General features: G+C 49.3%; 2 protein-coding genes across 3 annotated transcripts; one reads left to right on the top strand and one right to left on the bottom strand.

Moving 5' to 3' along the window:
- The first annotated feature begins 529 nt into the window (after positions 1 to 529).
- LOC107546779 (uncharacterized) lies at positions 530 to 3863 on the top strand. Of its 2 annotated transcripts, XR_004851254.1 has the most exons (5): positions 530 to 1271; positions 1602 to 2251; positions 2347 to 2547; positions 2648 to 2781; positions 3401 to 3863. XR_004851254.1 is itself a non-coding variant. In NM_001322962.1 (4 exons), the coding sequence occupies exons 1-4, from the start codon at positions 1028 to 1030 to the stop codon at positions 2690 to 2692; spliced, it is 1140 nt and encodes a 379-aa protein (NP_001309891.1). In that variant the 5' UTR covers positions 942 to 1027; the 3' UTR covers positions 2693 to 2761. The 2 variants fall into 2 exon arrangements, 1 of the variants encoding a protein (NP_001309891.1); NM_001322962.1 differs by lacking the exon at positions 3401 to 3863 and having other exon boundaries at positions 942 to 1271; positions 2648 to 2761.
- Positions 3226 to 7897, bottom strand: LOC100383301 (putative calcium-dependent protein kinase family protein). The gene is made up of 8 exons (NM_001175959.1): positions 7299 to 7897; positions 6312 to 7185; positions 5726 to 5869; positions 5488 to 5640; positions 5189 to 5304; positions 4506 to 4673; positions 4018 to 4242; positions 3226 to 3587 (listed from the first exon to the last, which is right to left on the bottom strand). The coding sequence occupies exons 2-8, from the start codon at positions 7009 to 7011 to the stop codon at positions 3459 to 3461; spliced, it is 1635 nt and encodes a 544-aa protein (NP_001169430.1). The 5' UTR covers positions 7012 to 7185; positions 7299 to 7897; the 3' UTR covers positions 3226 to 3458.
- Positions 7898 to 13429: the final 5532 nt, after the last annotated feature.

Here is a 13429-nt window from a genome sequence, read left to right as displayed (position 1 = left end):
GCCGCGCGCGAGAGTAGGTTAGATGGGCCACGCGGGGGAAGACAGCGGTTGTGGGGCCGAAGTAGTAGCCGCCGACCCAGTTAGGTTAGTTTTGTTTTATTCTTTTCTTTTCCATTTCATGCTCCAATTTCTTTGCTCCATTTCCAAGTTAAATTTAAATTTCGAATTTGAATTCAAACTTGTGCCAAATCATTCTCAAATCCTATTGTGAAATGAGAAATACCGATTTTTAGAAGTATAATTACATTATTTATATTTTTGTATCACTCCTCTTCCTCTCACCTTTGAAAACCCTAAATTTTTAATTTAGGGATCAATTCAACCCTTAGAATTATTAATTTATTATTATTAACAATATTATTTTATTTAATGCACAAACAATAAGACTCCAACGAGATGCACTTTCTTTTATTTTAGTGTCTTTGGTTTGATTTAACCACTCTTCATTTTATATATGCTTTTTTCATAATGCAAATAAGGTGCATAAAATAAGGAAATCACCATGTATTTCTTGCCCACAATTTTGAGTATCACCTAACTTTCTATTTGACTCCCAAAGTCATTCTAGCGATTGTACTGGGCATCGGCTTCCACACGTTGGAGCTCGAACGCACGCATGTGCAGACTAACTGAATCCTGAATGATGCTCGAACACTTCCACATGCAAACTGAATGCGGGGCTAGGCGTAAGTGTTCAACAGAGGAGGAGGCGCGCGTGGGCAGGGTGGGAGGCGACGCCGAGACGGATGACTGGATGAGCTGCGAGTGGTGTTGCCGCAGCACGGCGATGGAGGTCAGCAGGATGGTGGTCGGGGCGGAGCGAACATGTTTCCAGCAGAGGACCCATGGGGCGTCTCATTCTCATCTGGAGCATGCAGAGCAGCGCCGTCACCGGCGATAAAGGCCCAATTCGCGGTGACCACTAGCTCGCCGCTGCCAACCACGCCCACACATGTTTTATCTCTAGCCGGCTTCACATACAGCCAAGAGGCCAAGACCGTAGAAAAGCCAAGGCCATCGATCGATAATGCCGCTTCTCCCTACGCAGTTCCGTCTCCTCCCGCTGTCCCTCCCCGACGCCCGCCAGCGCCGCGGTATTCTCCCGCCGGCGGCGGCAGCGTCCTTGTTGCCATCGTGGTCTTGTTCGCCGCCATTGTCTCGGCTTCGATCACGGGGGCGGCAGGCTAAAACGAGGCTGCGAGTCGTCTCTCCCGAGACCTCCAGCACCGCTGCCACCGACGCTGCGACGACGACCGCCGGCGCGCCGCCAGGTTACACGCTCTCACCGTCTCGTCTTTTGTTCTTGCTCTGGCTAGTAGAACTGTGGATTGTGGAACACGCAAGCTGCCAAACTGGGAGCATGCTCATGGAATATTGGGACGTTTTGTCCGCTTCCGAAGTTGAACACGAGATAGATCGTATTCGTATGATCTTCTGCTTGTCTTTTTTTTTGTGGGGGCAAGAACACATTGCCCCTAAAGAAAAACATCACTGCTATAACGGCACATCCTCCAATGCGGAACATAGATTCTGCCGGGCATATTATTATATGTAACTAACTTGATGCGTGGATGGTGAACAACCCATGCGCGGGCGCGCAGATAACAGCAAGTGGGCAGAGTTCGCGACGCGAGTGTCCGGCGAGTGGGACGGCTTCGGCGCGGACTTCACGGCGTCCGGCGACCCCGTGGAGCTGCCGGAGAAGGTGGTCCCGGAGGCGTACCGGGAGTGGGGCGTGCAGGTGGTGGACTGGCAGACGCAGTGCCCCACGCTGGCGGACCCGGGCGCGCCGTGCGCGCTGCACTACCGCCTGGTCCGCCTGCTCCCCACGGTGGGGTGCGAGGCCGACGCCGCCACCGTGCACACCTCCCACCAGCGCCACGCCTCCTCCGCCGCCGCCTTCGCGTACGCCGCCGCGGGGTCCTACGTCGCCGCGTGGCCCAGGGGCCCCGCGCTCGTGCTCGAGGTGGAGCACTGCGTCGTGCGCCCCGACGCGCCCGCCGAGGAGGCCGGCAGGGTCCGGGTGGTGCAGACCGTGGCGCTGGGCAGGGAGGCGCGTCTCCGCGGGCTCAAGGTCTTCGCCGAGCAGTGGTACGGCCCGTTCCGCGACGGCGAGCAGCTCGGCGGCTGCGCCGTCGGGGAGACCCCGTTCGCGGCCGGGGAGAAGCTCGACGTCGCCGAGGTGATCGGGCAGTGGGAGACCACGGACGCCGCCGCCGCGAGGTTCTCCGGCGACCTGGACCCCGAGACGGTAAGCTGCCGCGGATGACCAGTGCGTCGGTGAGCTACAACTTCACTGACGAACGGATGGGTGGTGTCTGATTCTGATTTCTGAATGATGGGCAGGGAAAGTTCGCGGAGCTGTCGCCGGACCAGCCGAGGAAGCTGGTGAGGGACGCGGAGGGCGTCGTGACGCTGCCGAAGCAGCTGTGGAGCGCGTTCAAGGAGCTCGGCGACGGCGAGTTCCTGTGCGAGGTCGGCTGGGCTCTGGGCGGCGGCGGCGCCGTCACGTCGCGCTGCGTTCTGTCCAAGGACGGAGACGTCAAGGCAAGGGTTCCAGCGGTCGATCGACACGCAGAGTGGTTCAGTTCGCAGCTCCAGAGTGAATTCAGAGACTAACCCTGCACGGCTTGCTCTTGTCTCGCAGGAGATCGCTGCCGCCCACGAGCGCCGGGTGTCGGAGACCACTTGACTTCGGGGCCAATTGGCCATACCCGATCCAACAGAGAACAAAACGCGCTGCTCGATGAGCCAACTCAATTTGGTATCTTCGAATCGAAGGTACAACGACTGCTTGGCCGTCTAACCTCAACACTCTTCGCCTTAACAATCATCATTTAGACGATTGCAACATTTCTGTTCATTTGGCCGTTTCATGCACCCGGCTCTGCCTTTCCCTGCTACGGCTGCTTTGCAAACTGGTTTCCCGCTGCGTGCCTAGCAACTGCCAAACTGGTCTGGCTCATGGAGCCCAGACTGCAAAGACAGCGGCTGCCAGAACATGCGCCTGCAGGCGTAGAGCGTAAGCACAAAACGATCGTTTATACGGCACTGACACTGACAGGTAAAAAAGAATTGGTAAATCTGCTGCGTTTTAAGGAAGTGCAAATCTCGACATGAGAAAACATAATCACATTCATCTTCATGAAACCCGTAACAAAACGGGCAAACTGAACGCACTTTTGGTATTTCGATTGGATCGCTTGACAGGATCACCCGCTACATAAACCAATATACCACCACTGCTATATATTTATACATATAAACCCATACTAGTGTCTCTCATGACAAACCATATTCTGCCTGCCAGCCCACACTTTATTTGGGATAAATACCACTAAATGAATCGATTGATTTGCTCTCTCCTCGTGATACATGTCATGTCGACCGGAACTCTCAGGTCGTGTGGAGAAACGATGAACACGAGAAGAGAACAAAATCTGTACATGGCGAGCGCATCAGTGACAGTGTACTTGAGGTGCATCTCTCAAGGTTACATTCAGAGTGGTTTCCATTTGTTGCCACCCAAGTCCAACTTTGCTGCCTTGCATCATGGCTACGAATTCGGCGTAGTCAATCTGACCGTCCTGAAAAGCAGATGCAAGCAAGGAACATCAGTGCATGCATTAGTTAAACAGCACAATAAAACTCGGCATAGGCACTGTTACTACCTGGTAGTCCCAACAACTGTATCGTGGTTTTCACCATATATTTAACTCTGTAACGTACTCCTATTTACTTTCTCCTACCCTTTATTTATGGTTGCTGAAATCGACAGCTGTGGGTTAGGTGTGACTATGTGGTTGATGCCCAGACACCAAAGGTGTTTATATATTCTATAAGTAAAATGTCATTCAGGATAAGGAACCATTGCAACCTTTTCCTACAAAGCAACCCCACATGACTCGAAAGGTCTAGAATGAGGTTGACATGTTTAGGAACCCACAGTGATGAAAATTAGTGCTAAAACTCTTTTGGCATTATACGGTGGTTAAAGTAAATAAGGCACCAACTTACATTGTTTTGGTCAACTTCTAAAATTATCTCTTCAAGGAAAGTGTCATCCATGTCATGTTCTCCACAAGCTCGTTGCAGCTTGTCAACTGTGATATAACCACTTCCATCTTTGTCGAAGTAGGTAAAAGCTGCCATCAGGTGCTCCTCACGTTCTATTTTGTTAAGAGGCACAGTTGCAGCGATAAATTCTTCATAATTGATGGTCACATTATTGTCATTATCAGCCTGCAAAAGATTCAGGAACTTTAGCTGAAGCACTTCAATCGAGCAAATATTATCTAAAAACAGATACATGACATACAAGAATAGAGGAGAGTTTTTTCATCATGAATGGAGAGAGTTGCTATTATACGTAATAAATGCACTATTTAGGTACTTCTCCTTAGATGAAGAAATGCACTGTGGCAGGCTAATAACAGCAGGTCATGTAACACAAACACAGGTTTTGGATACTGGAGTTTAAATTAAAGCCAACTAATTGCACTTACCACTTCCATTATATCACTAATTTCTCTATTCTCCAATTCGCTACCATATCTTTTTAAACCTTGTCTAAGTTCACCAAAAGTAATTACGCCTCTATTTTGAACGTCAACTGCCTTGAACATTTGTCTTAACCCAGCAATCTCCTCCTCAGAAAGTCGTTCAGCTATCACCTGGAGGTACATAAAGTATCAGAAAAACCTAACACCGTGTATTGACATAACTGACAATTGCAGAATGCATACCACCCAAGGCAAAACAAAATTGAACCAAACATGTTACAGTGCATATTCCAGTATTTTGAACTGAACTCCAAACCCTAGAATAATTAGTGCATTGTATCCCCGTGTAAAGTGAACAAAATCAGGGTGATCAGCCTGGAAATGCTGTAGCTCATATGGAAGAAACTAGCTGCATCCATGACCACTTTTATCATGTACAAATTATTGTGTTAATTGGAATATGTATGACCTTTGACTCTAATATTTGTAAGGTAGAGTCCAAATGATATTAAGGCAACTGTCTACCAGAAGATGCAAAATACATATGCAGCCAAAAGTTTAAAACATTTTCAGATCCAAAAGGAACAAATGATAAGGCACAACAAAGGAACACGTACAAAGTTCGATCAAACATGCATGGTCATGATTGCGATACAAAGATGTAGTGAAGTAAATAGAATACTCACTCTCAGAGCCAACTTCTTTAATTTGTTCATTGTGGAGAATTGTTTGAGACGAGAGAGAACACCGGGATCAAGAGCCTGATCAGTAGCCACTCCATTTTCACAGATCCAAGGATGGCCTGGCAAGCATATATTCAGTTTTGCCAGTAAAGAACTATGAATTTGATGATTCCTAAAACAATTCGAGAAGCATAACCTATGCCCCCAAAGAGATAACAGCTAGACAGCAGCAACTGAATTGACTTTAAGATGTAGGCAAGATTTAAGATATATACTTTGCAAGATTTAAGATATATACTCACGTAGTACTTCATGGGCTTTCAGACGCTCTGAAGGACAAGGGCAGAGCATCTTCCTTATGAGATTCTTTGCGCTTTCAGATATCTTAGGCCATGGGTCCGAGTCAAAATCAATGTGCCCCTTCAAGACAGCATCAAATATACCTTGTTGCGTCTCTGGCAGAACAAAGTGTGTTAATTAGCAATTCATAAATATCGTTGTCCTGAATGGCTGAATATAACACCTGAGTATAGAAGTAACCTGCCCAAAAAGGTGGCACCCCACTAAGCAAAACATACAGTATCACTCCAGCTGACCACACATCCGCTTCTGGTCCATACCGTTTGTGTAGTACCTCAGGAGCAACGTAGTATGGACTTCCAACCAGCTCAGTGAAAACCTGACCTGCAGTTTTGAATATAAAAATAAATTAAGGTTTAATCCATAAACCCATCAGAAATCTCAAAAAACACAAAATTGATCGATATGTACTGAGTCTGATAAGCAACAATAAGCTTTGCGAACAGGGGCATAGGCGCATAAGCACACTGTAACTTATTTAGTCACCATATTCCGTATAATAAGCAGAATCACTACCGAAGTAAAGAATCGTATGAATCTCAGATCAATGAGACAGTACAATGCTTAGTGTTAGAGACTAGTGTGTTGCTCATAGAGTCGGCTCAAGGAGTCAAGGATGCTTGCAGACGATAGTATTAGGTGTCACTACTATCTAGCTAAATATCTTGTAAGTAGATATGTAAACGCTATGGCATTAATCTGCTGCTTTAAATAAAATAGCAATAAATCAAGAATGTCTTGGTACACATCAAATTTGATGTCCTACCTGGTTTGAAGAACACAGATAGACCAAAATCGATTGCTTTTATTGACAGGTCATCTTCTTTATCCCAAAGGAGGAAGTTTTCTGGCTTTAGATCACGGTGCATAACCCCAAGTGAATGGCACATAGCCACAAGGCTAATAATGATTCTTATGAGCTCTGCAGCCTTCTGTTCGCTATAATGCCCTTTCTCCTGAATTCGATCAAAGAGCTCCCCACCGGCGCAGAGCTCCATCACAATATACACCGCCTGCCCATCCTCGTATACATCCTTGATGGAAACAACATTCTTGTGGCCTGACAAATGGTGCATTATCTGGATCTCACGGCGCACATCCTCAACATCCTCCTTGGTGATGAGCTTTCGCTTTGGGATTGTCTTGCATGCATACTCACACCCTGTACTGATCTCGGTGCAGAGGAATGTTGTGCCAAACTGGCCTTGACCAAGCCTCCGACCAATGATATAATGTTCCCTTATGTCGGCCGTCTTCCTTTCAAGGACAGTGATTGACGTTGGATCCAATCCCCTCTTCAAAATACCAACAGCAGTGGGCTTAAACGAGTTCACCTCAGGCCATGGCTTGTCAAACTTCTTCAAGTCAGAGTAGCGATCGTCCTCAAGACAACCATCAGCGAACCTGGACGTCGGGCGGTTGTAGTAGTCACTCCCAAGGGTCCCGTTTGGGCATTGGTTCCCCATTCCCAGAACACCTTATCCAAACCAATCCCGGAGTTCCCAGTCTCACAGAATTTGGTGAATATCTGGGGATGCAGTTGGAGATTAAATAGCCACGGCCCACAAACTTAAGGAACCAGAAGAGCTCGTCTAGAAGAAAGCCCTTGCTTGCTTCCCGGGAGGGAGGAAATCGGCAGCCTGACATTTCACGACAAAGGCTCAATCAGCAATCAATACTAGTCAGTACAACTGTACAAGGCAAGTCAATTAGCAAGGAAACTCTAGCTTTGCCAAAAGGAGGAAGTGCATACCTCTGGGATGGCAGGAAATTCCTTCCAGAGACGGCGTGCTCCTTGGAGAAAATCTCAAGCCTGAAGGCTTCCACCACCAGACTTGACACCCAAACTTTGCTCACCGCTACACGAAATCTACTCCTCAAGCTAATAGCGCTCTCCACCGCGTATGGTGAAACCTTCAGAGACTAGAAGAGCTACTGCTCCCAAAGGCAGCTAGCTACTAGCTGCTAGCTCCCTTGAAAAGCTTCCTCCGGCAGGAAATCCCCAGTGTGAGGGCTCCTAGCGCTAGACCCGCGCCCGAGATCCAGGCTACTCGGCCGCAACCCACCGAATCCGGCACCAAATCGGCGAAACCAAAGGCGAAACGCACGAGAAAGACCCAGACGGGCGGCGAGAAGCCAAATCTGGACGAAAAATTACGAGATTTGTTGGGGAAGAAACGGGACCAAGCCGAGAACCAGAGCCGCCGAACGAGAGTCCTCGCAGCTGCCCCCCACGGCGCGGCGCGCTCGGTCGGAGCAGAGCACGAACGGAAGCGGTCCGCCGGAGCGGGGCCGAAATCCGAGCTTCCTGAGGGGCTAAAATGCAAAATCAGTGGGAGGAGAAAAATGGAGATGGGGGAGAAGAGAGGAGCGGGAGGGGGCGAGCCGGCTTTTATAGGCGGGCGGGGCGGGGCGGGTTAGGTGCGACGCAGCTGCGTGGGGACGTTTTTGCGGCGGGGCACCCGGAGTCTCGGAGTATTTGCACACCGACAGAAGCCGCAGCGGTCGGCAGGGCAGCGCTCGGCGGGCGGCGAGCCGGCTCCGACGAGTCAAAAACGATTTGCTCTGTGGTGGGCGGTGGCTGGCTGTTTTCGTGTTCGGCGACAGGCACGGACAGGTCTTGTAAAACGGTCGTGGTTTGTTTATCACTTTAACTAGTCTAGAACAAATCGAAGTTAGATTTGTCTCACCTTGCAATTGGTTTTGATCCCTTCCAATCTAGAAGGTCAAACTTCAGCCGGTTGTATCTGTATTTTCTTCTCTGTAGGGTCTTGTTCGGTTATTCCCATTATATATGGATTGGACGGGATTGGAAAAAATTTAGAAGAACTTTGACTTGTTTGGGATTTAAACCCACCCAATCCAACTCAATCCACATGGATTGAGAGATAACCGAATAAGGCCTAGTAGATCTTCGTACGCTTGTGTCTTGTGCGACTCTGAGGATTTCAAACTCTTCAAGGAAGCTGTGCCAGACTGCCGTCCGGAGTGCCTGAAGAAATGCTACTACAAGGCGTACGCTCAAGCGGTTTTTGTAATTGCTTGCTAATTACCCCCAGTCGCAGAAGAGAAGAGCGTCCTTTTCTTTACACAAGCAAGCTTGCTTTCAGTTCCAGGAATTTTTTCGGCGTGTGGTTTTGGAATTTACAGGTGTCGGCCGCGAGCAGCCGAGCACGCACGCTCTCCGCTGTGTCGAGGGCGAGCTTGTATTTAAGGCCTCACCCAGGGTGCAGAACGGAAGAGTGCGCAGCAGCTGAGCTTTGCGCTTTGCTTGCTCGGCACTCGGCTGCTCCTGGCTCCTGCCGTGCACGGTGTACCAGCGTCGTCACCGCCACCAGACGGAGGAAAACGAGCCCAACCCAGACCCAGCCCAGGCCACAGACACGCGTGTCCCACACGTGCTGGGGGCCATCTGTCACCATCAGTCAGCTGAAACTTGCAGCGCGGACGCTCCTGCGTGTGTTTTTTTTTTATTTCCTTTTTCTTCAGAAACGTGGATTGCTTTGCTCGGATAAAACCGCATCAGGAGGGAGAGATTTGAGGTGACGCGTTCCAAGCCACATGATCGGAGGAGAAGAAGACGACGCCAAGTCTAAGCGCACTTTATTTTCGTTTGGGGATTATCTGGCCGGCGCCGTGACTGTAGCCGTGCTTCGAGCGGAGGACAAGTGGTCAGCCACCCACGGCACATGAGTTGACGCACAAGGGCGGTCACCCTGACCCACATGTCACCGTTCCAGCCTTGGCAGCGCAGAGGGCGGCCGCGGCGTCGCCAGTCGAGCGGAGCAGAGCACGCTCGGCAGCCTCAGCCCTCAGCCGACAGTCCCGAACTATGCACGTCAATACCGCTCGTGAGTCGTGTCACACCCGAATTTAGAGCTAAACTCGTGTACTTCTCAAATTTCTATATATCAAGCGCGGGACTAACACTCTGTTTGTTTCGGATTATAATCTCTTTAGATTATATAATCCAGCGTAAATAATCCAACAGGTAAATAAACACCTATATTATGAGTTTAGATTATATAATCTAAAAATCAGACTATGATAATATCATAATCTCCTTAAAAATAACTTATTTAAGATTATTTTTGATAAAAGAGACACTACACATGGTTATGCAAATAAAAATTACAATATATGTCATTTTTCTTTCCTTATCTCAAATAAATAAATAAGGGTACTTATGTCTTTATGAATAATCTACATTTTTATAATCTAAACTACCAAACAACTATATATAAATTATAATATATTTAGATTATAATCTAGATTTTATATAATCTCTAAGCTGAAAAAAAAAACAGGCCCTAAACCTCCTCCCTAGAAACTCCACGTTATTTTATATTTTCCTACCTTTCCATTCTTAATCAGACGGCGTGCAGCCGCCGAGGAGCGAACCGACCTACGTGTTACACGACGCTTCTAATATAATATTGTAACATACAAACACGGTACACGGTTGTGGCGGCCCTCGGCCCCTCGCTGTGCCTGTTTGTTTCGGCTTCTGGCAACTTCTGGCCACCAAAAGCTGTTGTGGACTGCCAAACGCTCAGCTTTTCAGCTAGCTTCTAATTGTCGGAGTCAGACGAGGAGCAGTCCGAATCCCACTCCTTGCCAAGATGAGCCTCGCCTTTTGCCTTCTTATAATTCTTCTTCTTCTCTCTCTTGTTCCCTTGGTCCTGATCACTATCATTGTCGGGACAGTTAGCAATAAAATGACCAAGCTTACCGCATTTGAAGCACGAACGCTTCCCCTTGGCTTTGGTCTTGCTTGGCTGTCCCTTGCGACCTTTAAGCGTCGTCTTGAATCTTTTGATGATGAGGGTCATCTCTTCATCATTAAGTCCGGCCGCCTCAATTTGTGCCACCCTGCTAGGTAGCGCCTCCTTGCTTCTTGTTGCCTTGAGAGCAAGGGGTTGAGGCTCGTTGATCGGTCCATTCAAGGCGTCGTCCACGTATCTTGCCTCCTTGATCATCATCCGTCCGCTTACGAATTTTCCAAGTACCTCCTCGGGCGTCATCTTCGTGTACCTGGGATTCTCACGAATATTGTTCACGAGATGAGGATCAAGAACGGTAAATGACCTTAGCATTAGGCGGACGACGTCGTGATCCGTCCATCGCGTGCTTCCGTAGCTCCTTATTTTGTTGATAAGGATCTTGAGCCGGTTGTATGTTTGTGTCGGCTCCTCGCCCCTTATCATCGCGAATCGTCCGAGCTCGCCCTCCACCAACTCCATCTTGGTGAGTAAGGTGACATCATTCCCCTCATGAGAGATCTTGAGGGTGTCCCAAATTTGCTTGGCATTGTCCAAGCCGCTCACCTTGTGATACTCGTCCCTGCACAAAGAGGCTAGCAACACAGTAGTAGCTTGTGCATTTTTATGGATCTGTTTATTAATAAACGAAGGACTATCCGAGCTATCAAATTTCATTCCACTTTCCACAATCTCCCAAATGCTTGGATGGAGAGAAAATAGGTGTGTACGCATTTTGTGACTCCAAAATCTGTAGTCCTCTCCATCAAAGTGAGGAGGCTTGCCAAGTGGAATGGGGAGCAAATGAGCATTTGAGCTGTGCGGAATGCGCGAATAATCAAAAGAAAAGTTTGAGTTAATCGTCTTTTGTTTGTCGTAGTCGTCGTCCTTGTGGGAAGAAGTAGACTCGTCGCTGTCGTAGTAGACGATCTCCTTGATACGTCTTGTCTTCTTCTTCTTCCCATCTTTACGTCTGTGGCCCGAGCCAGAGTCGTTGGATTTGTCATCTTTTGGCTCGTTGACGAAGGACTCCTTTTCCTTGTCGTTGATCACGATTCCCTTCCCCTTAGGATCCATCTCTTCGGGCGGTTAGTCCCTTTCTTGAAGAGAACGGCTCTGATACCAATTGAGAGCACCTAGAGGGGGGGTGAATAGGTGACCCTGTAAAACTTAAACTTATAGCCACAAAAACTTGTTAAGTGTTAGCACAATAAATGCCAAGTGGCTAGAAAGGAGTCTCAACAAAACACAATACCACAAGAGATCAATCACAGAGACGACACAGTGGTTTATCCCGTGGTTCGGCCAAGACCAACGCTTGCCTACTCCACGTTGTGGCGTCCCAACGGACGAGGGTTGCAATCAACCCCTCTCAAGCGGTCCAAAGACCCACTTGAATACCACGGTGTTTTGTTTGCTTTTTCTCAATCCCGTTTGCGAGGAATCTCCACAACTTGGAGCCTCTCGCCCTTACAATTGAAGTTCACAAAGAACACAGTGCAAAGGGGGAATGAGCAACGCACACAAGACTTCAAAAGATCAGAGCAACAACACGCACACAAGTTGCAACAAGAGCTCGCAACACAACTCAAAGAGTTCGCAACTCAACAAGAGCTCTAGATGCTATCACAATGAAACGAATGCGTGAGATCGATGTCTTGGTGCTTAGGAATGTTGTAGGAATGCTTGGTATACTCTTCCATGCGCCTAGGGGTCCCTTTTATAGCCCCAAGGCAGCTAGGAGCCGTTGAGAACAAATCCAGAAGGCCATCCTTGCCTTCTGTCGTCGGGCGCACCGGACAGTCCGGTGCACACCGGACACTGTCCGGTGCACACCGGACACTGTCCGGTGCCCGATTTCCTTCCTTAAACAGCGCAGTCGATCGTTGCAGATCTGGGAGCCGTTGGCGCACCGGACATGTCCGGTGCACACCGGACATGTCCGGTGCACACCGGACAGTCCGGTGCCCCCTTCCGACCGTTGGCTCGGCCACGTGTCCCGCGCAGATCGCGCGGCCGACCGTTGGCCCGGCCGACCGTTGGCTCACCGGACAGTCCGGTGCACACCGGACAGTCCGGTGAATTTTAGCCGTACGTCGCCAGTCAACTCCCGAGAGCGGCCAGTTCGCCCGAGGCAGCCTGGCGCACCGGACACTGTCCGGTGCACCACCGGACACTGTCCGGTGCACCACCGGACAGTCCGGTGCCCCAGACCGAAACAGCCTTTTGGCTGTACACAGCCAACTCTCCTCTTTTCTTCTTCTTCCTGTTTCTGATTCTTAGACAAGTATATTAGTACACAAAACCAATGTACTAAGACTTAGAAACATACCTTTGCTCTAGATTTGCACTTTGTTCATCCATGGGCATTGATTCACATTTAAGCACTTGTGTTGACACTCAATCACCAAAATACTTAGAAATGGCCCAAGGGCACATTTCCCTTTCAGCGGGGGATACATCATTACCCTACCCCTAGCTAGCTCAGGCTACGGGGGAAACAAGACCGGCGTCCCATCCAGGCTCGTCCCGGTAACAGGTAATGATGGCTCCCCGCGCGCGTCCATGACGACGGTGGTTCTCAGCCCCCTACGGAAGCAAGGAGACGTCAACAACATCCCCGCTGTAGGATTACGGGGAGACTACGCTAGCGCAAAACAAAATTTTCATCCCCATAATACCAAGAACTACTGCGGTTATAGGTCATGGAATTACCACTAGACGCGCAGAGCAGCGGAAGACGTCTCGATGTAGACGAACGCGTCGAGCAGTGCCGTGCAGTCGCCGGCGTCCTTCACGTCCTCGCACGGTTCGTCCAAGTGCTCCAGATGCAGCACCTCCGAGGTATCCACACGTACAGGGAGGAAGCGCCGCGTACCGAACTGCTAGGTTCGCGACGGCGGCTTGGCGAGGGCGAGAGGCGAGCGGCGGCTGCTGGTTTGCAGGTGGCGAATTAGGTTATCTCTTAACCGCGCCCCCGCCCCTCATTATATAGGCGTTATAGTGGGCTTCTGACGCCGAGGCCCATCATTAACCCTAAAGCCCAGTCTAATTTCGGATCTAATCCAAATTAGGCTTCCTTCCCCTTAAGTGTGTGACCCTATAGGTTCACGTACAAATAGAC

The sequence above is a fragment of the Zea mays genome, chromosome 1 (genome assembly GCF_902167145.1).
Source record: "Zea mays cultivar B73 chromosome 1, Zm-B73-REFERENCE-NAM-5.0, whole genome shotgun sequence".
Classification (NCBI taxonomy): Eukaryota; Viridiplantae; Streptophyta; class Magnoliopsida; order Poales; family Poaceae; genus Zea; species Zea mays.
The sequence above is the reverse complement of the archived record's forward strand: the minus strand, read 5'-3'. Positions and strand labels throughout refer to the sequence as shown.

Bases quoted from the DNA above. Each gene is read 5' to 3' on its own strand.
- LOC100383301 (NM_001175959.1), bottom strand. From the start codon at position 7,011: ATGGGGAACCAATGCCCAAACGGGACCCTTGGGAGTGACTACTACAAC. The intron at 5,870-6,311 runs GTAGGACATCAA...TCAAAACTGCAG, and splicing joins ATCTGTGTTCTTCAAACCAG to GTCAGGTTTTCACTGAGCTG. The intron at 4,674-5,188 runs GTGAGTATTCTA...ATGTACCTCCAG, and splicing joins TAAAGAAGTTGGCTCTGAGA to GTGATAGCTGAACGACTTTC.
- LOC107546779 (NM_001322962.1), top strand. From the start codon at position 1,028: ATGCCGCTTCTCCCTACGCAGTTCCGTCTCCTCCCGCTGTCCCTCCCC. The intron at 1,272-1,601 runs GTTACACGCTCT...GCGGGCGCGCAG, and splicing joins GACCGCCGGCGCGCCGCCAG to ATAACAGCAAGTGGGCAGAG. The intron at 2,548-2,647 runs GCAAGGGTTCCA...CTTGTCTCGCAG, and splicing joins CCAAGGACGGAGACGTCAAG to GAGATCGCTGCCGCCCACGA.